At 35.4% G+C, this 27,980-nt stretch overlaps 1 protein-coding gene across 3 annotated transcripts in view; it reads left to right on the forward strand.

Annotated features, from left to right (window-relative positions):
- The window catches only part of Sec15 (exocyst complex component Sec15), a 162,062-nt gene that overhangs the window by 125,744 nt on the left and 8,338 nt on the right, over nucleotides 1-27,980 (forward strand). For all 3 annotated transcript variants that reach the window (XM_081763407.1, XM_081763402.1, XM_081763408.1), the window contains exons 10-16: nucleotides 3,001-3,072; nucleotides 7,439-7,573; nucleotides 9,680-9,858; nucleotides 13,254-13,445; nucleotides 18,396-18,630; nucleotides 20,039-20,180; nucleotides 22,964-23,150. In XM_081763407.1, coding sequence (XP_081619533.1) covers nucleotides 3,001-3,072; nucleotides 7,439-7,573; nucleotides 9,680-9,858; nucleotides 13,254-13,445; nucleotides 18,396-18,630; nucleotides 20,039-20,180; nucleotides 22,964-23,150 — 1,142 coding nt within the window. The remainder of the gene's footprint in view (nucleotides 1-3,000; nucleotides 3,073-7,438; nucleotides 7,574-9,679; nucleotides 9,859-13,253; nucleotides 13,446-18,395; nucleotides 18,631-20,038; nucleotides 20,181-22,963; nucleotides 23,151-27,980) is intronic.

The following is a 27,980-nucleotide window of genomic DNA, read 5'->3' on the forward strand; positions in this document are numbered from 1 at the left end:
AGAGTGGCGATTTTTCGACTGGCGAGTGTGACTGACTGAAATTTTACGCCCTGGATTAGTTCCTTTGGGGAATATCTCGCACACATCTTGCGGAGGTTTGAAACCTACATTTTTCAATCGAGCAGGTATGACTTCGAGTGTTAGGTTCTAAAGCGCATTCTCTACTTGTATTGATTTTGAATTACGGCCCTCTGAAGTTCTTTCCCCACGCTTTCGCCACCTTATATCGCCGAAACTATCCCTCACTGACCAAAGTTCCAGAGGACTTCTTTGCTAGTCTCGAAGTTGGGAATCAGCTCCCGAAGTTTGTTGAAATAGTTTCTTACCACCCTGTATATTTTTTAATTTACATTTTACCCCTCCACCATCAAATAAAGCTGAATTGAATTAATAAATAGCTCGAATGTGGCTGCCAAAGCCTCATCTGAAATAACAGCCCCTGCTCCCATTAAGGCAGGCTTATGCAATGCAACGGATAGGCTGAGGTTGATTTGTTGGGAATAAGTTATGAGTGACGTATCATCCAGCGGTAAAAAACTTCTTCTTTCTTTACAATGTGCATAATGTTACATTGTTAAATCTGTAATGTTACATTGTTAAATCTGATAATCAACTTGAGTAGTGAAATACCTTTCAAAACAATATCCTAATAACTTTTGATGAGCTAAGTTTATCAGGTTCGAACTCAGGTAGGCAATATTAATTACCTCAGTCTTAAATGCGGAATACAGGATTTGTGTAAAAAGTAATGAGACCAAATTGGGGGAGGAGGGGATATCGCTGCAAATCATTGAAATTCTTCGAAATAGAACCCTTGAGCGTCGACACATTTCTACCAGCGAGTTTTCTATGTTTGGAAGGCGCGGTGGAAGTTCTTTCCCGGGATGTCCTTCAAGCAGCACGTCGAAGCCGCTTTAACCTCTGCTGCTATCCCATGCCGGTGTCCTTTAAAGGCTGTCTTCACTTAAGAGAACAAGTAGTAGTCCGCCGGGGCCAGATGGGGACTCTAGAAGGGCTGGGGAAGCTTTGCGAAGCCGTTCCGGGCCAGGAAGTCGTTGACTACGAAGCAGGGTGTGGCTTTGTGCATTGTCATGATGCAGCTCCCAGTTGGCGGCAGTGTCTGGCCTCACTCGGTTGACCCTTCCGTCCAATCCTTTCAGCACTTCCACGTAGAAAGCACCCGTGAAGACCTGTCCCTCAGGTACAAATTCTTCGTAGTCAGAGAAGACAATGAGCATGGTCTTGGCCTTCGACCTGCTCATTCGAGCCTCTTTTTGGAGATGGCTTTTATGTACCATTCGACATTTTGGCATTTTGTCTCAGTCGCACTATCCACGTTTCGTCGTCGGTTATCACATTGTTCAAAAGCTCACTGTCTGTCTGAACGCACTGTAAAAAACCTTCGCTAATAATGACACGTTTTTACCTTAGGTCGTCTGTTAAAACTTTCGGGACGAGCTTGGCACATATTTTTATCATCTTCAAATCCTCGGTAGTGATGGTGTGCATAATCATTTTATCAATTCCTACTCGGTCTGCAATGATTCGAACACTAACTGCTGCTCTAAGTTGAACACATTACGCACACGTTGAACATTTTTGTTGGTTCTGCTTGTGGTTGGGCGTCCTGCGCGGGGACCGTCTTCGAAGTACTTGTACCATCTCAAAACAGCAGCTTTTGATAAGCTTTCACTCCTGAACACTTGCTGGATTATAGCCAGCGTCTCTCTAGCTGATTTGAATGTACTAGCAATTCCCTGGTGTTACTTCTTCTTCAGTCATTTTCCTTATTAAGTGTTCAAAACCGTTCTCCTCAAAAGTACCTTCTCTATCTTCTCAGATTCCGTTAGTTTTCTTTTCCATAAAGTATATGGTCTTCAACTTAATCTAACATGTTTTCTCTTTCAAAATTGACATAGAAGGTATCGAGTTTCGGCATCCTAATCCTTTGCAATGGGAATATTTATAGAATATTTAAAGCCAGTTTGTATGCAGTTTCATCTTAAATAGCCTCCTATTTTACAATCACATGCTACTAGTTTCAAAAAGTTTCAGGGTGCCAGTGGTTTTAACGTGTTGAATGGATCCAAACAAATCTCATTTTCTTACCATCCCCATTTTTCAGGATGTAACATATTGCTCAGCCATAGTTGCACCTGATAAAATACTCTGAGTACATGTTGACAGATTGGAAATTACTAGGTTATAGAAAAGAGATGACACTATTCATATGCTAAAGAAACATTATAATCAGTCAGTATTTGTAAGGTGAGTTCGTAGCGGGGGAAAAAAGTAAGAAAACTTGCTAAAACAAAGCGAAAGAAGTATAAAAAGATGCTATTTCCCTCAACTATTTTGGCAATTGCCAATTTATTAAAAACAACTTATAAAAACTACATATCACTATTACAAAGGGCGAATATGGGGGAGGGGGGCTTGATCCCAAGACCAGTCTGGACATGTGCAAAAAAAATCAGCTTGTTTTGAATTAATTTCACAGATAAAGCTAATTTGCCTGGTTTACCTTGGATAAATTTATCATGATACAAACTAATATTCCTACCATTCAATTACGATTGGTTCATGGTTCTTTGTTCCGGAAGGAGTAATTGGATTAGGATTAACAGTGGGTGTAAAAAACCACTATTACAGAAGTAATTTTATGTGTTTATATTACTAGTTACGAAGGGGCACTTCGAATACATTTCAGCACAGCAGAATGGAGCAGCAACGATGTAAAAATTTGACATTTAAAGAATTATGCTTGTAGAGCCATTATAAGCAAATTCTATGTTCATATGTTTGTTGTTTATACTTTTGTGTACAATTTATTGTACTTTTCACAAATATCAGTATATATATGTTTGTGACTTAAGTATTTAGAAATGGGATTGAATTTCTTAAATATTAAATACTTGTCATATGAGTTGGAATTTTCATTTTATATCATGTTCTGACACATTTTTGCTAAAATTGAGTGGCAATTATGTTTCTTTACAGGCCTATTGTACTGATGCCACTCTAATGCTTCAGATAAAAAATTTGATTATGCTTTTCATCACAACGTTAAGGGTAAGTAGATTATGTCTTAAAATTCCTTCAGTTGTCTCACTCTCATAAAATGACATATCAGCAGTGGCGGATCCAAAGGGGGGCTATACACTGATGCTCAGGTATACACTGGATAAAATGGACTTCAATCCTGCTTTACACTGGAGAAAACAGCAAAATTTGGTTTAGCCCCACCCTTGATCATATCCTGGATCCGCCCCTGTATATCAGTCATTAGGTATCACTGTATATTGAATATATTTTGATGATTGTGATCAATAAGAACAGTAATGAGTGTTTTCAGAGCTATAAGTTAGTGGCTTGTACACTTTTGCAAAGAAAAACTTAACCTTTCCGTCTTCTCTGTAAAATAATTTCAACAATTCATATTTCCGTTGTCAAAATCAGTTTAAAGTTTCTTTACTTCACACTCACGTTAGATAAAATCTTGATTTCAAAATCTTTTTCGTCATGAGAAAGCATATTGAAGTACTTACCTCTCAGACAAACTAGCACTAATGTTACATATACTCTGATAAGTATAAATTAAATACCTCAATTACTTTCATATACTGGTACAATAAAACCTGTCTTCAATGGAATGAGAAATGACTCGCAAAAATTCTCATTAAAGATAGGTTTCCGCCAATTATTTATTTCTGGTACAAATTAATACTGGCATAACTTACAATGAACAGAAATACCTACACACTTTTTCTTTTTTCAAAGTTAAGTAGAGTTTTCTTGCTCGACTTTCCACAAACACTTTAGCCTGAGAAACCACTAAATATACTAGAGTCATTTCGCCGTGAGGTAAATTGTTGCAGTTACTTTAAACTTTTGACTACATCTTAAGTATTTAACTTACACTCTTGCAACTCAGTGCCATGTTTCTCATCTTTCTTCTTTCCGACTTCCCGTGTAATTCTCAATTAAAGCACCTATATCCGTTATGTCTGTTTCGGTTTGCACATCACTTTGTTGATGTAGTCTTCGACATTGCAATTTTGAAAGCAACTTTATTGTAGTTTTGTAATTACTGATGTTCATCTTCATTTTCCTCACTAACAGTAACTTTACTCTTCTGAAATTTTGATTTTTCGGAAGCGCTTGTTACAATTGTCGATAACAACCCCTTACAGTTTAGATTATCCAAGTGATCGCGTCTAGAACTAAGACGATTTTAGTAAGTTCAGAGGCAGACGTAGAATTCATATTGGCGAGTAAAGATTGCATTAACAGTTTACGATAATGTGCTTTATATTTTGAATGTTAACTATTCTATCAGGCCTTGTTTCCATTTTATACTAATACACAATAACACACTGAGCAAGGCTATGTGATAATATGTATTAAAAAAAAACAAAAAAACAACACTATCACGTAACAGTTTCAACACAATAAGTGTGTCTTCATCAGACTTCCACTCCGTCTTGTTGCTTGGGAGTTGGTAATCACTTATATACTCTACGGAGATCAACTTTTAATTAGGCTCCGTCCCTTCATTAAAAAGTAACACTTGTGTGGCTTTCACTTTCACTTTTGACAAGCAAAACATAGCAAGAGAGAGAAAGAAAGAGGAAGAAGACAAGTACAAAAAATGGTTTGGAATAGAAAGCCTAAGCAAAGAAACAGAGAAGATAAAGAGAATGCTTCGGAAAGCAGGAATTAGGACGTACAGAAAAGGAGGAAGCAGAATAATTGAACTAGTCAGAAGAACCAAGAGAAAAGCAATAACGGACAAAGATCAAAGGGAGTAATATATAGAGTAGGATGCGCGGAGTGTAACAAAACTTACATAGGAAAAGCAAAAAAGAAAATGCAAGAAATAATTAAACAGCACCAGGATGATGTAAGATTGAAAAGGGACAACAATGCGATATACAAGCATCAGAAAGAGAGAAACCACAGGATAGGGTGGGAAGGAGCAGAGGTCATAGAAGTAGAGAACAGAACTAGTGAGAAAATAGAAGGAAGCCAGGGAGATTATGAAGGCAGGAGACAAGGTGATGAATTGGAATGCAGTGATTCTCGATAAATAAAGATGATTTTGCTTAAAGAAGAAGAAATGAAAAGGAAGAAGAAAGAAAGGGGGAAAATAATAAGGATAATTAGACAGAATGTATCCAGCGGAAAAAAGTAAACTTTTAATTGGACACGTGTGCAGCTTAAAAGTGAAAGCCACACAAGTGTTACTTTATAACGAAGGGGCGGAGCCTAATTAAAAGTTTATCTCCGGACAGTATATAAGTGATCAACTCCCAAGCAACCACAAGGAGTGGAAGTCTGATGAAGACACAGTTATTGTGTTGAAACTGTTATGTGATAGTGTTTTTATACTTATTATCACATACCCTTGCTCAGTGTGTTATTGTGTATTTTGAATGTTGTCTTGGCCCATTGGTTATTAGTTGAGAAACACGTGCGGTGTGTGAAGAGAACCAACCACACACCGCGATGGAAAGTTCGATGTGGGAGTGACGTGTTGGGTTATTTAATTTTTAAAAAAAATTAAATGCGGTAACCGTTATTCCATGATCTGTGACGTCATCCATTTCTTTTTTTGTTATCCCTAATGAACGGATAGCTTCCATATCTCCATGTTCTTAAAGTGTCGTGATTTCTCAGCCTTATCGATCACGAAAGGTTTCTGTATTTGACATACAACCACATAAAAATCAGTCACTCTTTCTTTCCGAACATTTCTTTTCTCTTTTCAAATACAATGATAAAGCGTGGAATCTCGTACACCTAGTTTTACCTACGTTGAACATCATCATGATATGTTTTATATTCAGTTAATGTTGTTCTCCAGCATGAGTCACTTTTATCCTCATGTTAAGATCAACGACAATTCGTGTTTTCCAACCCATAATATTTACTGCTGAACTAAAGCAAAAATGTAATCTGTTTATTATAGCTTTGGAAATATTCCACAATATTAATATAACAAACCTGACCAGAGCATCCAATTACACAAGTATTATTAATATATATTTGGTGTTGTGGTTAGGTTTGTTTTATTAATATCACAGAAATGTAAATTTAGAGGTGTACCGTTAAAGTTGAATTATAGGATGATTGACAAGTCATAAAAGCGAGAGTTGGAAAGGCAGAGATAACAAACAGACAATTCCCGTACACTACACTTGTGAGTCCTAATTGCAAGGTTTCGATAGAGAACACTTTGTTTCCTTCAATGTAATGTCTTTTCAGATTTTATAACCACCCCTTCTTTTATGGGTGGGAAAAAGAGGAAAACTACTGAAATCAGAAAGCGTGAATGAGACGCAGCGACGTAGTTTTCTCACATGTTCTGCAGATGAGTTTGTAGCCTCAGTTCAAGACAAATGCTGTGGCCCTTCCATCACTCTCCCCTCTGCTTTTCTCACTTTGATCTATTGTGCGTATTATGCTTCTTGTGTCATGTCTCTAAACCAATTAGGAAATCATTTACTGGCATTTGCAAATAGCTATAAATTGGATTTCGTTGAGAAAGTCGCAACGGCTTGGTTGTCTACAGGTTAAATGTTCAGGTTAACAAAAGAACGTAATATGTGTATATATACCTGACCTCCCATAGCTTGTCTGAAAAAAAAAAAAAAAAAAATCTAAACTCTGTATTCTGGAACTTTAAATTTTTCGTTAAAAGGATTATTTTGATGCCCATTGTCCACGTAACACAGTTTTCCGTTTAATGATCGTAATTTGCACCTTTTCACCACTAAATTTATGAAACCATGAAATATTTCCGTTTAATAAGGGTCCGTTGGAGGCAGTTTTTTTACTGTAGTAATAATATGACATTTGGGAAAGAATTCAAAAATTATCTGTGAAGTATGAACTATATTTTGCAAAATGAAGATTGTATTGAGATACAGTTTATATTTTATTAGTAGTATGTATTTACGGCTTTTAGATAAAGCCAGATTTAAAGGAAAATTTTAGGTTGCTTTACTCCTGAAAATGAGGGAGTGACTTTGAAAACAGTAAAAAATACCACCCATAATCTAATAATTTTCTATAATCTTTTACACTATACAGTTTAATTTTTCCTCAACTTTCTGGACTCAAAATATTAACATTAAATTCCTCGCTCATATTACGTACTTCTCTTTCCAGTAGAAAATTTCAGTTTAGTTGAATTGATTTAGTATCCCTTTCAGCAGCGAGGCTATATGGGACGTTGACATTCAGATTAACGTGAATCCGAACCACATGAGCTCCCACTGGATGAATCAAACCCGGGTCACCCAAGCCAAAGATTTCAATTAAGATAAGTACTTAATACTCAAACAAATGCCGTGAATGCATATATCTGATAGAGGTAGAAATCTCATAAATGAAATTATGGAAAATCTATTGATTCGAAAATGCTATTTTGCAGAATTACGGCTACTCCGTGAATCAACTCTTCGACTTGCTTCATGAAATCAGGGACCACTACAATGAAGTCCTTATGCAGCGGTGGGTTCAAGTGTTCCGTGAGATATTAGATGATGAAAGTTTTCTTCCTGTACAGGTAAATACTACAGTTAGTTTTGTAACAAGTAAAATAGGTCAAATGTATTTCAACACTACAAAATACAGTAAGAGAAAATTACGTACATTTAATTTTAGTTCTTATTAATAGATATACCACTAAAACTCTGACGTACTTAGCTACCTGTTAAAATTGTTAAAATGTCATAATTTAGAGATAGGTTACTGTGAATCTAATTAAATGAAAAATTTATGTTGATACCATTTCCTTTGCTATTTGATTTTTTTTTTCTGGTATAAATCCGCCTAACGATTTGTTTAGTAACATAATAAACTCTAGATTCGTTAAACTGTATTTATTAGGTAATAATTAATGCTTGCAGATATTGGTCTTTTAAAGCTGTTTTAGATTTAAAATTTTTTACTGAAACAGACAGCAAAGAGTATACTCATAATACTATCGCTTTTGCATTTGTTCATAGTTCTTAACTATTGGGCGTTCAATGTAAACTCGAAGTAGTTATATACAAACTGGTATATATATTGAGTTGCCGAAACAACTATGGAAGATAAGATGTAGTTGTAGCTCAGAGTAAAGGCTGTATCTTTTAATATAACTACACATACAAAATACTGCAAAAGTGATATAATGCCTGAAGGATACATAAAAGCTACAACAAAATACACTTTATGATCTACACAAAGAATACACGTATGCAAAACACACAGCTTAAACAGGTCTGGCTAGTAGGCGAACCTTCTTTCTGAAACCTCCTGTGAGGGACCAGACGGCGGCGTCAGTAAAGGTCCTGGCAACTCTGTTCCAGTCTGAACGAAACTGTACCTCTGAAATAGCAGGACGATCACTTTCCTGCAGTTTGGCTTTCATTGAAGCCCAGAATTCTTCTATGAGACGCAGCTATGGGCAATTTAGTGGATTCATCTCTCTGCCCACAACATTGACATCGTGGTTGCGATATCATTGCATTGCCAATGTTCCGTAATGACACGTCGCCAAGTCAGAACAAAATAATGTTTTAACACTGTTTACATAGTATTGGTAGGTCACTTATTTAGGCACTCGCTGACTTACAAATCGCCTATCATAGTACGGTTTGTAAAAATTGCACGTGATTTAATTCCACATTCACATATTACTTGCCAGACAAGAACCTTCTTGGCAAATTTTGCAGTCGCAATTGATTTGTGAGCTTTGTTGACAGCCGAACCTTTGCGAACAGGGTAATATTGAGGACCAGCCAATCATTTATAGTCCAATTTGACGTACATTTCGTAATCCATAATCACACACACACATTTGTTTTGGACAGAATAGAGTAGTACAACTTTCTTACGAGCGTTTTTGCGACAACTTGCTGTCCTGCAGTGCGTTTAGGTGTTTGCTTTTTTTAAGTTTTTAGGTTATGTCTCCGTTGTACACAGTGCAAAATTCCAATAGATGTTGCGAATTTTCGAACAACATCTCACCCAGAGAGTTATTTTTTGGAGGCAAACGCTTTTACTATCTTCGTTTTCAATTCCGGGTTCGCTGGGCCTGGTTTTCGTCCAGATCTGGATCTGTCGTTGAAGATATACTCCTCATATTTTCGTTTGCATTATAATTGTCGTTTGCACTGTACAAACGCTTACCCCTTCCAGTTTTGCCAGTTGTCTGTAGGTTAGTCCTTTAGTGGTACACCATCTGTCCACGATGGATTTTCTCTTCTCTACGAAAAGCCCCCACATTTGCTTTCGCATTCAAAGTTTCAACACACAAAACTGCTTTACCAACTGTACATGACTTAATACTATGCTGTGGTAGCAATATGCACACTCCTACCACCTATTCTGGGAAGGGGTAAACGATATAGTTTTTATGTGAAAAATAATACTAATATCAACCCTTTCCTTTGCATTAATAATCGTAAACAACATTAACTGTTCAAATTCCATTACTGTAGTAAAAGGAAGGTAATTTTTTTAAAGTATAAGTAGTAGTATATATGTATGTACTGATATTTTACAGTCTAGGGAACTCCCTATATAATTGCTCGTAATTTTGTGTTAAATGTTATAGAACATAATAGTAAGTACTTGGCATCTCAGTGTAGTGTACTCTATTTGGGATTTGATGTTTTGAAATTAGGTATCGTCTCAAGCTGAATACGATCAAGTTGTGGAGTCATTTCCATTTCATGACGAAAGCCTGGAACTGTGTCCATTTCCCAAACGATTTCCGTTCTCTTCAATGGTACCCAAAGTGTACCAGCAAGTCAAAGAGTTTATCTATGCTTGCTTAAAATTCTCGGAAGATCTCAATATAAGGTAAGATTTTTATGCTTTTTTATGAATATGGACAAAAAACAAAAGTTCTCAGTTTGTTTATGTATATATTACGATCAGCAGTCTAAAAGTGCTGAGAATAATTTCGTTATTCATTATTCTATCTAGTTAGCAAACAAATCTTGGTCAATTAAAATCAGCTCTTAAAATAGAGACATTGTATCAATAAAGTTCCCTCGAAGTTTTCGTAGAATCGTAATAGTTGTGTGTTCCATTTCCAGTAAAGAAAATCTTTAAGCATAGCAATCTTCAATTTAGCTTATTATTGCATTGTTGTATGTTGTGCATGATCGTACAGTTAAATTCATTTCATTCTATGTAGTTCTTAGTTTAGTAAATGAGTAATTTTAGATTGAGAAAATTTTATATGCGGCTTGGAAAATAAATATAGAGGCTTCGAAGGCGATGTATTTAACCGAAGAAAACTTGTAAAACGAGTTAATCAATGTTTGAAATAATATTTTCAGTTAAAACCTAGTATTTTTGATCGACGTTACCTTTGCAACTGAATAATGTCTTGCTTGTTTTTGAACAGATGTTTTAAAAATTGTATATTTCATACAGAGAAGTGCATTATACGATATTTTGGCGGGAGCTTTCTTTTGGTGAACTGTGTACTAGGTGTACGCCTAGAAATTCATAGATTGTTAATTGTCAGCAATACCGCGAAATTCGATATCCTGCTGCTCTTATATGTTAATCGTGGTCGTATATCCGATAAAGACTACTTCAATTTTAGCTCACCGTAATTTCTATGAGAATGGCATTTTTACAAATTACAACTATGCTTTGTCGCTCCCTTCTTTTCGTATTCATATTGCCCGAATTTATTAACTATCGTCACAATATTGTTGTGCAATGTTTCTTGCAGAAATTGAGAACCACATTATGATCAGGCATCTTTGTCCTAACCTTGTTGAAGGGTTAGTCTGACTTTCGTTTCCCGTATGCGAAGTTTGAAGATTAGTTGAGTGATCAGAGTGTACTCTTAGGTTCGATTCTCGGTAGCGATACATGCTTTTAGTGTTCGCGTAGCATTGTGAGGCGTTCGGGAAATTGCGTAAATTAAGTAGTGGTCTGTATGTTAAGAAAAAAAAAAAGAGAAATAATGTTTTGGAATCCAATGGCCGAGCATAACTTCGGAGTTGAATGTATGGTAAAAACTGTCTTGTGCTGAGAGTGTGAGAGTATCGTAATAATAATAATAATAATAATAATAATAATAATAATAATAAATTCATCCGACTATAGACCTATTTCTCTCTCGAATATCATACCTAAGGTTTTTGATAGTTAATATATAATTATTTGTATAATCATGTTTGTCCCAATATTACGATCTATCAACATGGCTTTATGAAAAATAGGTCAACTACAACTAACTTGACATGTTTTATGGCTGATGGTCTTCCGATCTTTAAGAGTAATGGTCAAATCTATGTAATTTATTTCAACTTCTCTAAAGCTTTTGATAAGTTACCATATGACATCTTAATTTACAAATTGAAACATTATGATTTCTCCATTGTATTTATTACTTGGTTAGTATCATAATACTTGTCCCAAAGAAAGTTTGTGGTTAGGTATAATGGTAATTTTTAAGACACATATAACATATACTCCGGTGTTACGCAAGGATCAAATCTCGGACCACTTCCATTCCTTACGTTTATTAATGATATAATTGAAAATTTGGATTGTAAATGTTTGATGTATGCAGATGACCTCAAATCTATAAAACTATTGTAAATTTAGATGATTGTTTGGTGCTCCAAAATAATATTAATAAAATACTACTTTGGTCTCAAAACAATGTACTACCTTTAAATTGTAACAAAACCTTTTCAATGATTATTACGAATAAAACAAATCCAATTTTTTTCACTTAATAACATAAAAGATACTCTAACTAGAATTGTAGATACTATTAAAGATTTAGGTATTGTTTTTGACAGTAAATTGCTTTCCAAACTACATCTTGAGAATATAACTTCAAAGCGAGAATGAATCTTGGAATTCTTAAATGGATGTCCAAAGATTTTAAGTTTGTTAAAACATGCCTTGTTCTTTATTATTTCAATGTTAGAAGTCATCTTGAATATTGTTCTGTCATATGGAATAGAAGTATAGATTATATATCTACTACTTTGGAGACAATTCAAAATCTTTTTCTTGCTTGGTTACACTGGAAGTTTGTGTTATGAAGGTATGTCGTTGGATGAAGTTAGGATGTCCTTAGGTATGTTAAGATTGTCTGAAAGGAGGATTATTCTGGATCTTAAAATGCTACATTCAATTCTTCACGGTAATGTGAATCTGTTATCAATAATAACTGTATACAACCAGTTATCATATAAGAAATCCGAAAATACTTAAACCTATTCAGTTTCTCAATGATGTTCCTTTGTATAAAATTTTATCAGTAGCCAATGATTTTGCCAGTTATTGACATTTTTGATCATAATTTTAGCAATATACAAAAACAGTTATATAATCATTTCATTATCAGCTGAGAGTATTATTTTCTTTTATATAACAGCATATTTGTTTTACGCATGATTTTTCCTTTTCTGTGCATGTATCATTTGTATTTATAATGTATGATGTTCATTTTTGTTATTTGCATGTTATTTGTATGGAAATTGTAAGTGGGCAGTTCTGTCCGTAATTTCAGTATGCAACAAAAATTTATTATTATTATTATTATTATTATTATTATTATTATTATTATTATTATTATTATTATTATTATTATTACTATAGAAAGTTCTAAATAGAAGTGTATGTTCAAACGTATGCTTCTGTTTCGAACTTCTAATCCCATCGATGTTACAATACGAAAATAAACTTAAGTTTTTATGTTAAAGTTTCTTGATACCTAGAACTTTTCTTTCGTACTGCAACACAAGTGAATTTCTATGTTCTAAATTAGTGTCAGAATTTCAGTTTCATGACACACGAAATCAGCATTCGCTTTGGAATATTTCAAATAGTTTATTCCCACTGTATCTTTATTTGGTACTAATTACAAATCCGTTCAAACATTTTTTGAGAGGTATGAAATTTGAAGCAAATCATTATTACGCATTACCCAATATGAAATTTTGTGCCCATTGTAGTCAATTAATAGTAATTTCAATAACGTTACAATGAATTATAACTGTAAGAAATTTTACAATGCTACCGCTGTTTATCTCTGTCTGTCTGAAATTCGTAAGATGGGCAGAAATTTTGTAAACTCTGTTCTTGTACTGTTTGTCGTATGGTAACTTCTGTTATGAAGACAGGCTTCTCACAAGTGTAATGTTTTTTTCGGATAAGTGAATTTGTCCGTTTTTCTCTTTTGAAAGAGCTAATTACTTGTATTTCGTTTACAGTCAGGCGGAAGTTGCTGATATGATCAGGAAGTCCACCAATCTACTTCTGACCAGAACGTTTAGTGGCTGCCTGTCGTCGTTATTTAGGAAACCAAGCCTCGCATTACTTCAGGTCATTCAAATTATTATAGATACCGGCTATCTAGAAGGTGCTACTGTCTTCCTGGAAGAATTTATTTCAAATATTACAGGGTAAGTCATCTCAAGTAAGAGAATTTCAGTTCAAATTAGATTTTAGAATACATCGAACGAGGACATGTTAGGTTTAGTATGTAATTAAATAACATAGAACAGTGGTTCTCAAACTAATTCCTATCACGATCCCTATTTTATCACATCTTCTTGCAGCGACCTTCTTATAATTTCTGGTTTGTAATAAGCCTGTGTTGGATTTTTAACATACCTATTGCGGAGATCTCACGATATCCATCTATCTCTATAATATTAGAATCCATTTCTTGTATATAATGGATACAGCAACTTCCCTAAAAGCGAATGGATTAAAACCAAATTTGGTCAGTTCATTCATATTACAAATATCGAATCCAATCCGTCATACTGTTTCAAAATGGAGGCGCTTTGAAAATTTTAAAACTTTATAACTCCCTTAATTTTGGGTCATATGATAAAAAAAAAAAAAAAATGTATTTCTAATTTTGGTTCAAAAACTTGGACATTTGTTACAAAAGTTATTTAATATTTTAATTTTCGAAAAGCCGCCACTTGAGTTCCCTCATATTGTTGTGAATTTGGTACATTGTTGTGTATGTGTTCAGTATCACGTAAAACTGTTAAAAGCAACTTGTTTTTCTTCCATGGTAAGCATTACAATAAAGACAAGAAATCGCTTATCAGTTGAAAATGACTTGATAATGTGCGTCACGAAGATTGAATCGGACATTGTCGCACTAGTGAAATCACACCATGCTTAGATATCTCATTAGCTTTCAATTTTAATTTTATTTCAATATGGAGGGCATTTGTATTTTTCTGGTATTTCAATGTGCAGTTCTCATTAGTTTAATATTGTATCTCTTTCATTTAAATTGATTTTTAAACAACTCTGTACCTGTTGAAAATGTTTAGTAGACCTATTTTTTGTTATTTTTTAAACAGTATGTATAAAACTAAAAATATGTCTATCAGAACAAAATTCAAAAATATTTCAAAATATTTTTCGGTATTAGATTCTAATTATATTTATCTCTTCCATTTATCTTCGCGACCTCTGTGAAACCCTCTCGCGACCTCCAGGTTGAGAAACCATGGCATAGAGAATAAAGAAATGAAGAGTAGATGGAAATAAACTTGATTACAACTATAGTTCTTCAAGCTGTTGGTGTGCGGAACTTCCAGAAATACATATTGTGAGAGATTCAATTTATTCTACTTCCTCTTCAGTCAAAAATAAAGTATTTTCACGGAGTTTAAGCTGTTTGTTGAAATACTGCGGTTGATATTGATCATAGTTGCTGAAACTATTACAACTAAGTGGCCAGCAATAAAATAAAAAGTATTTTATCTCGGACTTTCCCAAACGAGACCAAAAGTTAGGAGAAAACGATCGGTGTAAGTCGATACTGCAATGTGTAAGAGACACTCCTTTTAGAACCCTTAACCTATTGCATTTTATAGTACATGCGTCATTACCATTTGAAAAGTTCTTAAGCTGTTCCGGGAGGAGAAGCCACTAAATTATATACTTCATGAAGAAGTTTACATTCCTATCCCTTCATAAATGTCAGTGAATTTAGTTCAAAGTCTATCAAAGAACTTACTCTGACAAAATTTCCAAGTTCATACAGAGATTTTAATATGAATATTGAACTGAAAGTAGGATCAAAAAGGAGGAAAGTTTTGGAATAAATGAAAACTGAAACATAAGTTTTCTTGCATGGAATGAGAAGGTTGTATCAGAAGTCTATAGAGTATGTCTTGTCAAAACTACCATTGATAAGTCTGTTTTAATAAACAGTTTATTATTTTCTTCTACAGCCATTACTTCACTGAGGTGAGTGGAAGATACTAGAAAATAGGCAAATCCCAGCTGTTTTTTTTTCTTTCTTTTCTCCCTTCTTTCGGAAGCGCGAAAGAGTGATGATGAATCCTCAAATAAGAAGTAGCAAACTAAGTCCTTTATATCCCAAAAGAAAAGTAGTCATAATCGTTAATGCCCGGATAAACGTAAAAGTTAATAAACAATATACAAATTAAAGAATCAGCTCACATTTATTGAAACAAAACCAACTACTTAAGTATATGTATAAGGAATATATGATAGTGATCCTACTTACTCTTACTATTTGACTTTTTTTTAACTTTAAAAATTCCCTTGAATCTCAGCTGTTGTCTGTTGGTAATACATACATAAGGTAATGCATACAACCTACCTGTATCTCTTGATGAGTAAATCTATAGTTAGTGAATTTAGTGATGAAAAGTGAACATGCTAGTCATATTCGCAGACGTATTCATAACAGTTTCTATATAATTGCCTTTGAAATTAGGGAAATACTCTAGTGTGCTGTATTTTTTAATGTTTTTATACACTATAGTTCACAAAAAAATAAGAAGTTCCCTGTCTAAAATTTTCTCACATTTAATAAGTGGGTTAGTTACTAGTGTGAGGTGTGTGTATACTAAGCTAAAATTAAAGAAGAAAAAAGACAATGAAACGATATATTAATTTCGTGCTCTGGTACAAACTGAATGAACTGAGACGTGAGGATCAGTTGCTCCAACGCCTGTAATACAAGTACATATGGTACATGTAATCTATTATGTAATCCACTGCGTGTAATCTTTTATATATCAACATGAAAAGAGCACGTCCAGTTGAGAGCAGCATCATGTCAAAACTACTTTTAGATCAGGATCCTTTTTGATACGATTGGTACGAAGATTGGTCATTTTGCGGCAGGCCATAGGCATTTTTTTTTTAAATTCAGTCTGAGAGAAGAGAGGTATTCTATTTTACTATTATCTTACGATGGCTTTGAACCGTTGGACTTACAGTGTGACATTCGGTAATTTGTTTTATTTCTCTTATTTCGAAATCATTCACTTACAGTATTCAATATGGCTGAATCTAGTGTTAGGCTTCGAATCGCTGAAAGTGCATGTATGAAATAGGGTATATGATATACGAAAGAGAATATATCCTATTTACTGTAGAAATGGCACGTCACAGAACTCGGTGAATAAACAGCTCTCCCTACTGGTCTAGTGGCTAGCGCGTTCGCCTTTGATGCACGTAATCTCGGGTTCGATTTCCAGTGGGAGAGCAAAAAAAAAGTCATAATCATTCACTTTCATTAATCATCCGTCTGTTTCAGTCGAAAGGGATTAACCGTGAGACGTTAAAACTAAAATTTAATTTCATATCAATGACTAAATATATCGTGATCGGAACAAAGCGGGAATAGAAAGTATTACTTACCAAAAGATAGTGAAACGCTAAAAAAAAAAAAAATAAATAAATAAATAAATAAATAAATAAAATTAAATTAAATAAATAAATAAATAAAAGTAAAGTACACTATATGGAAGGGAAGAAGTAAAGAAAACATAAAGGTTAAAAGAAGATAGAAAAAAGCTCTAAAGCGTTCAGGTGGGTGCCGGGATAAGTGTTACAGGCTTAAACTAAATGAAAGTTTACTGAATAAAGATAAAAATAATCGGAAAGAATACAGAACAAATGAATAGGAAATAAAGAGAAAAATATGTGTAATATAGGGGAAAAGGGTTCAGTAATGATTAAAGTTAATAAAAAGCATATGTAGGGAACAATGTGTGTAATGAGGTAGTATATTATAGGCTAAAGAGCAGGGAACTGTTGTCGAATAGGATAGTAATATGAGCATCTTTTCATCTTTTTCTGTGAGACATAGGAGAGTTTGTTGCAAGGATTTTGAGGGTACATATGCAAAAGTTGTAATCAAGTGCACTTTTCTGATGGGATGTATGTTCTGGAACAGGTAAATAGAGAATTTGAGCGCTGCAGGAATATCGATGATTGTTGATGTAGATCAAAAGAGGAGTTCAAGTTTTACCAGTGTAAAAGGCTGGATAGTGTTGCTTTTAAGGATGTAAATGAGATTGAAAGAAACTACTACCGAAATGATAACAAGTGTGTTTTATGTTCGTGATAGGGTGTTGCAAGGTCAAACTGAGTGTGAATATTGGGTAGGTTTTTGGCGTTTCTTTAATGGAGGTGTGGTATCTTTCAAGGAACCAGTGCTTATAATTAGAGTAGGTAAATTTTAGGATCGTTGCAGAGGGTCGTTTCCAGTTTCAGTGAGTATGGGGTGAGCAAGAGTCACTATGAATAGAATTGAGACTGGAATGGTACTTGTTAAGGAAGTTTAGCGGTTTTTTTTTTTTTTTTTTTTTTTTTTTTAATGATAAAGTGGAGAGTACTATCGAGATTCTCGTGAGATAGTTGTTGTCGGACAATGTGAGGATAGAAACGGGTTTCTCGAGTGGCCAAGGCAAAGAATATAGAATGTTTAATGTGTTAAGAGTGGGTTGGAGCTCGTGAAAGGGAAGAAGTATAGCATACTGTTGTTTATTTAATGTGTACATCAGTTACGAAGAGTCTATTCACAAGTCTGAAGGAATAATAGATGAGGAGAAATATCGTTATTCGGAAGTAAGATAGCGTTCCCCTTTGGTGCATGGGTCCTTGGTTCGATCCCAGCTCGCGCCAAGTGAACTTTGTGGTGGACAAACACCGTATGCGTGGGTTTTCTCGGAGTTCTTCCGTTTCCCCCACTTCCGTCATTCCACCATTTCCTTCATTTCTCTTCATCATAGTCTTTTTTAGCCTGGCCGGCATAACCGTGAGACATAAAATTTTACGATTTCATTTCATTTCATTCAGAAGTAAGATCAACAAAAATAAATTAACGAAGAAATTAACAAAAATAATTATAATGAAATAAAGAATAACAAAATACAATTATTGGAAATAATGGTGTTATAATAATTGGAATAAAGAGGACCCAAAATCTTGACCTCCTAGGTGATGTGCGGTTGCATATGCTAGTAACAATTTAATTTAAGAATGTGAAGCGTTCATGTGAGTCTTTCAGTGAATAGTGGAATTACGTTATTAAAAGTTAAACTTTTCTTATTTTTCAGATCACCAAAGGAAGTTCATCAGAGTTCACAGAGCCAAAGTCAAACTATGTTCCGCGTAGCAAGGGATGACGCAGAACGACAAATCTGTGAAAAACTGAAGAACAAATTAGATGAATTTTTGGAATTAGAAAACTATGATTGGTTGTTAGTTGAGCCACAGGGACATGCTTCGAGTTATATCACTGATCTCATTGCATTTTTACAAAGCATCTTTCTTTCTTTCACCAATCTTCCAGTACGTATCAAGCACTGTGTATATTTCATTCTTATGTAAGTCTCCTTTAAAAATGGATTCCGTGAAACGAATTTTGTAGCGTTAATTACTTAGGGATGCATTGTAATTACAGTTGTTTATATTAAATAATCATCATTTAAGAAGTGTGAAGAAGAAATCTTCCAACGCTGTTTTAAATACTCCTAAATTTGTTCTACTCGAGTGAGATGACGCTTTTGAATGTGACTACCGTCATTACTAGAACAGGGTTCTTTTATTTTTCTTTTATATAGTCGGTATTCATTTTATAATTAAAATGTTTCCTAACACTAGTAATTAAGAAAATCCAGTGTTTTTAATTATAATTGTTAAAGCAACTGAAAAACGAAGAAGTGTCACAGTTTAAAACGTGTATACAGGGAACTAGCTTGTTTTATATTAATTTTGTCTATATTCATTTTATATTCATTGAAATCCGAGTCAATACACTCCCATGAAGAGTCAGATTCAATTTTCCCACACAACATCAGAACACTGCTTAAATTGTACATTTGTCTATGATCTTTCTTTGTATATTATATTTAGTACTAGCTGAATATACCCATTTTTCGCATGGGGGCTGTATTTGGAAGTGAACGCCTGTGGGAGTTTTTTTTTTTTTTAGTTTTCATTCGCTCAGCCGCGTTACTGTCAGCCGGTGCCTTGAGCATTCAAAACCGGCGAAGTATCATCATTGCGAATGATTTCTCTTTTGGGTTTATTTATTTCATAATTTTGAGGAAGGTGCCTGTGGGAGTATCACCATTCATTTCAGTGACCGCGAAAACTATGTATTTGACACTAATATCGGTCATTTTGAGCTATTTTTAAATTTCTTGGTATCCCTTCCCCCGGCGACCCCCGGCCCGCAACCAAATAGGGTGAATTTGGAAGTTAATGCGACTAGAGTGTCACCATTGATCTCAGCGACCACGAAAACTATGAATTTGACACTAATATCGGTCATTTTCTACTATTTTTACTTGTCCCGGTAAACGCCCCCCTGAGACTCTCCCTGGTTCGGATTTTGAGAAAAACGCTTCGCCTTGGTCTGGGGCCTGGACCAAGGTATCCATGACCAAAATTCAGTAACTCTCGGTCAACTTGTCTGGTCCCCGGGCCGGTCCCGGTAACCCTCCCCCCTACACCCTGCTGGTTCGAAATTTGAAGAAACTCTTTATCTTGATCTGGGGCCTGGACCAAGGTACCCATGACCAAAATTTGGTGGTAACTCTCGGTCCACTCGTCTAGTCCCCAGGCTGCACACACACACACACACAGACAGATAGACAAACACACAAACAAACTCTATTTTATTCATATTAAATGATTGTAGATCCAAATTCTAACCCGTAGTATTTAACTAATAATTTATTTCCTCACTTCCTAGGCGGAAGTCGCCCAACAAGCTTGTCGGTCCGCTTGTGAACATATCGCCAAGTCTGTAATGAAGATGATATTGAGTGATGAGATTAAACAAATATCCATGGGAGCATTGCAGCAAGTCAATTTGGATGTTATTCAATGCGAACGTAAGTTTTTGATTAGGTTTTTTGTTACTATCCACATAATTGTATTTTTTGTTTGCTAAGTATAAACTAAATTTCACTTTTCTGGTATATTCTTATTTGAGTCTAGAGTTCTGTCAAACTAAGGTTAAAAGCGAAGACCGAACTAAGGGCACCCGTGCTGTTGCCTGATAAGACAGTCATGTCAATAATAAAAGCAAATTGGAGATCACCATAAGATCAAAAAAGTGTACAATACAAAGGTTAAAGCTCCAAAGGTGTATTTAAAAGGTACAAAAAATGTATTTCAAAAAATAAAACCGAAAGTGCCCTGTCATGAAGTGAGATAACTCTGAAATTTAGTTACATAAAGGTACCTGTTGATTTTCAGCTAAAATCAGTTCCATACAACAATACACACTACAGTTGAAAATTACAACTCACATTACCAGATATGTTTCTCTTCTCAAATGTTTTTCTGTCTTATCTATATTTCAGTATTTTGAGTACCATTTGGCCACTAAAATTAAGTTTTTCAAATTTTCAGAATCTGTTTTCTTAAATTACTACCGATGAAGGAAAAGGAAATAATAGTTTCCGGACATTTTGTGTATATTTAATGCAAATATTTTCAAAATAAAGGACAGTATTACGTGCTGTACATACATTCCTACATTTCTCAACTTTTGTCGTGCGATTTTTGTGTGTATTTTACTTTGACCTCTGATAATGATTCCGATATAATTTAAAATATATTGGTATATGCATGTATTTTAGAAAAGTTTATAAGGTAAGCACAGGGAAGCAAATTGAACTTCTTTCTCGTTCGGTAGAGAAAGCAATCTCGTCTAGCAATAAATAATAGAGGAACATCAGAAAATATTTCACTTTAATTTACAAAATGAATGTTATTAATATTGGTAAACTAAGAGTTCTCATTGATTTCAAAATTATTTGATCTTCAATTTTTAGATACCCAAGTATATATTTCGTAAATTCTAATACATCTGAAGGCATTAGCTTACTCATTTCATGTTACTTATGTATACGAAACGTTAAAGAATGCTTCATAAGCCTTCCATATTAAAATGTTAAAATAATTTAGCTTTAAAGTGTTATTCAAGTTCAGATCATCTAGAATCAACCCGCAGGATGAAAATTAAAGCATTCAAGATGTTATCCTGAATATACAGACACTGGACAAAATAATATGAACACCTAGCTGTGAACAGGCCTGTAGTCGCCCTCGTGGCAAGTCTACAATACCCAGCACAGATGTCTGCCACCTACTAGCAAGAAAGACGAAGATATCAGTCTATCATCAGTTGGTGTATGCGTTGCATGTGATTCTCCTATCCGTCAAATGTAGTTATGTGTGATCTTTTGGATTTCGACAGAGGTATGATCATAGGAGCTTACCTTGCTGGTGCCCCTCTGACAAAAACAGCCACACTTGTTGGTGTAGCAAGGAGCGCAGTGTCAACTGTTATGACAGCCTACTGACAGCACGGGAAGTCTTCATCGGCTAAGCAGAACAGTGGGCGAAAATAAAAGTTAATCGACCAGGATCGACGTAGGTTAAAGCGAATAGCCGTCCGAAAGCACAAGATAAGTGTCCCAGATAACCGCCGAGATGAACAACCACCCCAGGACCCTGTATCAATCAAAACTATTCAAAGGGAACTGGATGCTGCGAACATTCATGGCAGGGTTGCTATCTCCAAGCCAGTGGTGACTTCACGTAATGCAGTAAAGCGAAGAGAGTGGTGTCAAGGACTGAAAAATTGGACACAACAGCAGTGAAAACGTGTAATATGGTCAGACAAATCTGGACCATTATTCACATTATTTCAGACCACATGACGTGTTTGTATGTGGAGAACCCTGCAAAAGCATTTCATGTTGATTGCCTAATGCTTAATGTAGAACATGAAAAGGGCTCCGGATAGTTTGGAGGTCGGTATCGGGGCATGGCGTTGGGTCATTGGTCATCCTGCGTGAAAGAATCAACGCATAGCACTATTACCTGTACAGTATCCTGGGCGATCATCTCCATCCCATGGTCCAGACTGTGTGTCCTGATGAACAACCCCTGTTCTAAATTGACATCGCCCCTAGACACACTGTTGGTGCATCGATGCATGGTTTGATGACACGAGGATGAGGTACGACGTCTCATCTGGTGTCCTCGGTCCTCAGATCTTAAAATCATTGAACCTTTGTAGGGTAGTTTGGAGGGCAAACTGCGTGATCAGTTTCTACGTCTAGTGACACTTTCGGAATTTGATACTATTTAGCACGAGGAATGGCTGTGTAATCCCGTGCAAAGTGTACAGGACCTGTATTTATCCATCCCACGTAGGATACATGCTGTAATTCGGGCATGGGGCGGGAGTATGTATTTTATTAATAAAGTTTTGTGAGGTTGCATTTTTTTTTTTTCCAATATCTGTTTTCTGTATCTGCCCAACGATGTTTCCAGCAAGGTAAATAAGAAAAGAAATATAGCAGTGGATTTCAATTAATATAACACTTTTCACTTAAATTATTTTATTGGCGCCGCCTTTAATTTTTCATTCTTTTCATCGTACTACATCTCTATTCTATTCAGTGAATGGTCTTATACTGTATTTTCATTATTTTCTGAGAATTAATTTATTTCATATATAGCCCACGAAATGTGTTAGTATATAAAAGAGAAAATTATTTGGTTTTTATAAGTAATACTACATATAAGTGTAACCATGAAAACATTACTTTTACTTCTTATACATTATTTATTTATTTATGGTTGCGTGTATTTGCAGAATTCGCAGCATCTGAACCAGTACCCGATATGGAAGAAGGCAGTTTATTAAAGTATTTTACCGATTTGAGGCAATTATTGGACCTTTTCATGTCCTGGGATTGGCCCACGTATTTCCATGACTATGGTCAAGAAAATAGTAAATATCAACAAGTTAGCCCTAGTACTGCAATTATTCTTCTTGAGAAGTAAGTGTATTTGTTATTTAATTTTGTATATAATGACATTTGATGGAAAAGGAAGGTTTTTTTTTCTATACTGATATATATTATTATAAATGAATGCTGAACTTAGTGAAAATAGCACTTCCTAAGCTAGATTCCTTGTTCGATATCAAACTTCCGGTAGGGTTGAGGATGTGTTTAATTTTATTGATAAAGTATATGTGCTTGAGGGTTGCATGCTTAAACATTTCTTTTCCTCTCAAATCGAAGTTTAAGCAGAAAGAATTTTTCGTAACTTCTAAGTCCGTAAGGGTGGGGGGTTGCGTGTAAGGGACTTAAATGGCAGCCAGCAGAACGATGAAGACTAAACTGAAAACTTGTGCCACTCTACGTATACATCAAACTGGGATTTTAATCATGTCGCTTTGGTTAAAATGCAGATCTTAAGGGGAAAGGAGGGAGTTTAAAATATATGCCAAAATAGTGTCTCTCTCGAGCTCTCATGTTAGAAAGTTGAAACTTGAAATATGTAGTTCTTATTAAAAGTAAGTGAATGTGTCCAGCGTTTTCAGAAACTCCGCTTCTAAGGAGGAGGGGAGAAGGAGCAAATTTTATATCTGTCAAGATATGGAAATGATATCGATGTTGTCTTTCTCACTTAGGATATCATTTGAACAGTGTCAGATGAATTTTGGAAAGTAGTTAGCACTTAGGCCAGCTTTTTATAATTTCATTTCAGTTCAGATGTACATCTTAAGGAGAAGGGGGCACGATGGCTCAATGGTAAAACGCTTATCTCTGATGCGTAAGGTCCCTGGTTCGATTCCCGCCCAAGTAAGTTTGTGATGGACATTTTGTCCGTGAGTTTTCTCGGGGTACTCCTGTTTCCTCTCAAATTATCATTCACCAATTCTTCTTTCATCATTCATTTACCTTGATCATCGTCTCCCTTAGCCTAAACGTCATAATCGTGGGACGTTAAACTCAAAGGAAAATAACATGGGAGAAAAAGAGTTCAATTATACTTTTCAAATATTTTACGTAAATGTATTCTTTTCCTGTAAAAAGTTAGTCTTTCGAAATTACTTTCTCGTCAAGGGTATACATTAGAGAGAGTTGCATTTTTATTTAGTAAATATGTATGCTCAAAAGTTCATTTCATAGTCATGATATGTTTTATTATAATCTTTTGGTTATCTAATTATCTTCTTTGCTCTATTGATGCAAAGGAAATCTTTTCCTCACAATTTAGCGTTTATTAGTTTCGTTATTTCGTGAATATTTTATGCTTTTTCTTGACTTTTTGTAGTTTACCAGTTTGCATTTCTTATTTTTCTTTTCTTAAAGGGCCGCGGTGGCTCAGGGGTAGAGCGGTCACATTTGGTGCGTCTGGTCCGTGGTTTGACAGCTTGCGGCAAGTGGCCTTGTGGTGGACAAATACCGTGTGCATGGGTTTTCTCGGCGTTTTCCTGTTTGCTCCCACTTTATTAATTTCATTCATTTCTCATTATTTTCGTTTTCTTTAGTCTACATGGAATAACCATGGAACGTAAATCTGAAAGGTTTCCTTTCTTTTGCGTATTATTTTCTTAATGGTATTTAGTTCAATCTTTTTTAAACATTGCAAGGGGTTACTTTCCTTGCTGATTAGAATGTCATTGCTGCAAATATACCACATACGAAATTACAAATAAGTAAATGATTTTAAAAAATATTATTCATTAGCGAAAGCAAAAAAGAAAAACGTACTCTACCAAGTAATGCTGTAGCACGGGGAACACCGAGTTATTGGACAACTTGAGTCAGACCCATACCGCCGTATGCAAGAGCACTGAATTGCTCATCGATTGTTTGACTACGGTGCTTCATGATTTGTTAATGAACTGAAGTTTAAGCGAATAGGCATTTGTGTCAAATTGCCTCCGAGGAGTTTCCCCTCAGGACGAGTTTCTCGAAAGTACACTTTTTTGCGAGAACATAAGCAGATAATAGTGTTCATCGTTTATATATAACAAATTCGACGTAAAGAATTACTCAGTTTTCCAACTGCAATAAAAATGAACGTTCATAATAGGACTAAGCTCGCGTCAAGGACATACCCAGGTTGTCTGTGGCGGTTTTTCCTATTGTTTGGGGAGTCCTATCTAGGAAAAAGCATCGCGAAAATACTTCTTCAGGTCAGTTAATCATTTTGTGTTTAAAAAAAACGAATATATATTTTATATATTTGATATATATATATATATATATATATATATATATATATATATATATATATATATATATATATATATTACTAGTTGAAATCTTTTTTTCTCAAGACATGAAAAATGTGTGAAAGGTATAGCAGGCTAGCCTGTATTTCCTACATTTTAACGAAACCTATATTTTTGTGGCATTGCTACTTCCACTTGTAAAAATAACATAAGGAAATAAGTGGTTGGAGGGCCTTTTGTCTCCACAGTAGAGTGGTTGAATGGAGACTCTTCTATGTTTCGTCCTTTCCCATTTATTGTCTAAAGATAATTACACCAAACAATATACAGTTAGCGCAAAAAGTATTCATACACCTACAAAATTGAACAAAAACTAGTTTCGTTATATTCATTAAAAAGTTCTATGCAGTAATGATTTTAGACATAAATAATTTTTGTAGAATATATTACACATAATCAAATCTTAACTTAAAAGTGCCAGCAGCAGAATGTTTACATTAGTTGTTCCAGGAAGCGTGCAACGGTATTTCTGCGTCTTCCCCGTAGCGTTTTCAGTATTGTCATTTCTGTGTTTTCTGTTGTCATTCCTATTCTGATATCCAATTTTCTGTATCAGTGTGATATCTATTGAGCGTACAGGGTTGACTTTATAAGGATCATATATAATTTCCATGCATTTTTTTTTATTATTATTTCTACCTATTGGATAATGGAAATGTTCCTTCCAATAGGTAGAAATATTGTTATATGAATTTCTTTGTTCCTTGTTCTTTCAAAATGTTCCAGGAAATAGTTGAAATGTTCTTTTTACAGCTTCACGAAACCTATATTTTTTCATCGTGATTTCCTATATTTATTTTCAATAGCATTGGAAAGCCTGGTATAGTTACACCCCTAGCCCCTTTACAATATGCATTTCAGTCATGTGAAATGATAAAATCCCAGGTCGACCCAAGTGTTAAGTATGTTCAAAAATTCATTTGAAACTTTCAACTCTTTAATTTGACCATTTTATGAAAATAAAGTGGGAAATTAAAATATCATAGAAATTGTCCACATTCCCCTTTAGAAGCGGAATTTTCTAAACCGCTATGACATATATCAACTTACTTTTACCAATAAGTCTATATACCGATTTTCAACTGCCAAACTTCAGAAACTTGTCAGATATTCTATTTTCCCCGTGCATTTTGAACCCTACTCGTCTCTTAGAATATTCAGTTTAATAAAAGAGACACAATAAGAAACGCTTGTTCAAAAACGGAATTTTCAGAAAGACTAGGATAAGTATCCGTTTATTTTTAGTGGTGAGCTTAAACATCGAGTTTAATTTCCCTGACTTTCAGGGCTCATGAAATATTCTATTTTTGGCATTTGTTTTAAAACCTCTTTGTTCCTTAGGTTGCATATTTTGTAAAGGTAACCAAGAAAGTTCTGTCGCTTTTTGTGGAGGTCTGTGTTCCATTGGACCTCACACCCTGAGTTGAATGCAAATGGAGATAAGGCGAAGATCAGTTGTTGGTGTGGGTATATCCAACATACTACCTGGTTGTGGCGGTGCAGTTACGCCGTGAACTTGTGTAAGGACAGAGTGAACATGGGACCTCTACAGAGCTCATAAGGGCGTGTATACTGTACAAGTTCAAACTGGACTCAAACGCCACTGCAGCGGGGAGGAAGATATTTTAGGCCTTTGCTGAGGGTGTTGTGACTGCGGAGACAGTGCAGCGGTGGTTTAACAAGTTTAAGGACGATTACGAAACACTCGAAGACGCACCACGTGCCGGAAAACCAATACATGTACAAAATGAAGATCTTTAGGCAGCAATTGGGGCGAACAGTGGCCAGACATGTAAGGAACTGGGACTACAATTGAGTGTGAGTGGAGAAACCATTCGGCAGCACCTCCATGAACTTGGGAAGCACTACAAGTTGGGTCGATGGGTCCCACATGATTTGACTCCAGGCTAGAAAGCAATGCGAGTAGACACCTGTGTTTCTTTGCTGTGTCGTTTGAGGAAGGAGCCAGGGTGTTGACATATGATGAGAAGTGAGTCCTGTATGAAGCTCTACGGCGTTGGTTAGCATCCCATGAACCGGTTCCAAAACAGCCGAAACGAACACTGAACCAGAAGGTCCTCCTGGGTGTTTTGTTGACTGCTCGTAGCATCGTGCATCGGGAACTGCTACCAGCTGGTCAGAGCATCAATGCAATTGTGTACTGTCAGCAGTTGAGCCGTGTTCAAGAAAAACTCAAAAGTCTAGTTCTTCTGGATAGCAAAGGAGTCCTCCTGTTACAGGACAACGCTAATTCGCACGTGGCTAGAATGACCCGGGATACCATTCTGCGTCTTGAATGGGAAACACAATTGCATTCGCCATCCCTGAACATTGCACCGTGCGATTATCACGTGTTCCATTCCTTGAACAATCATCTTACAGGACGCCAGTTCAGATCGCTTGTAGAGGTGCCAAATGCACTTGATACCTTCTTCGCTTCACGGCCTACCAAGTTCTACGACGATGGAATCCATGGCCTTCCAGAATGTCGTCGATGCTGATGGGGACTACTTTTGATCTTCCAGGTACGTCTTAGGTGACATCGATTTTCGAAGGTGGTGGGTGAAAAAGCGACAGA

Source organism: Thermobia domestica, chromosome 1 (genome assembly GCF_964235325.1).
Source record: "Thermobia domestica chromosome 1, izTheDome1.hap1.1, whole genome shotgun sequence".
Classification (NCBI taxonomy): Eukaryota; Metazoa; Arthropoda; class Insecta; order Zygentoma; family Lepismatidae; genus Thermobia; species Thermobia domestica.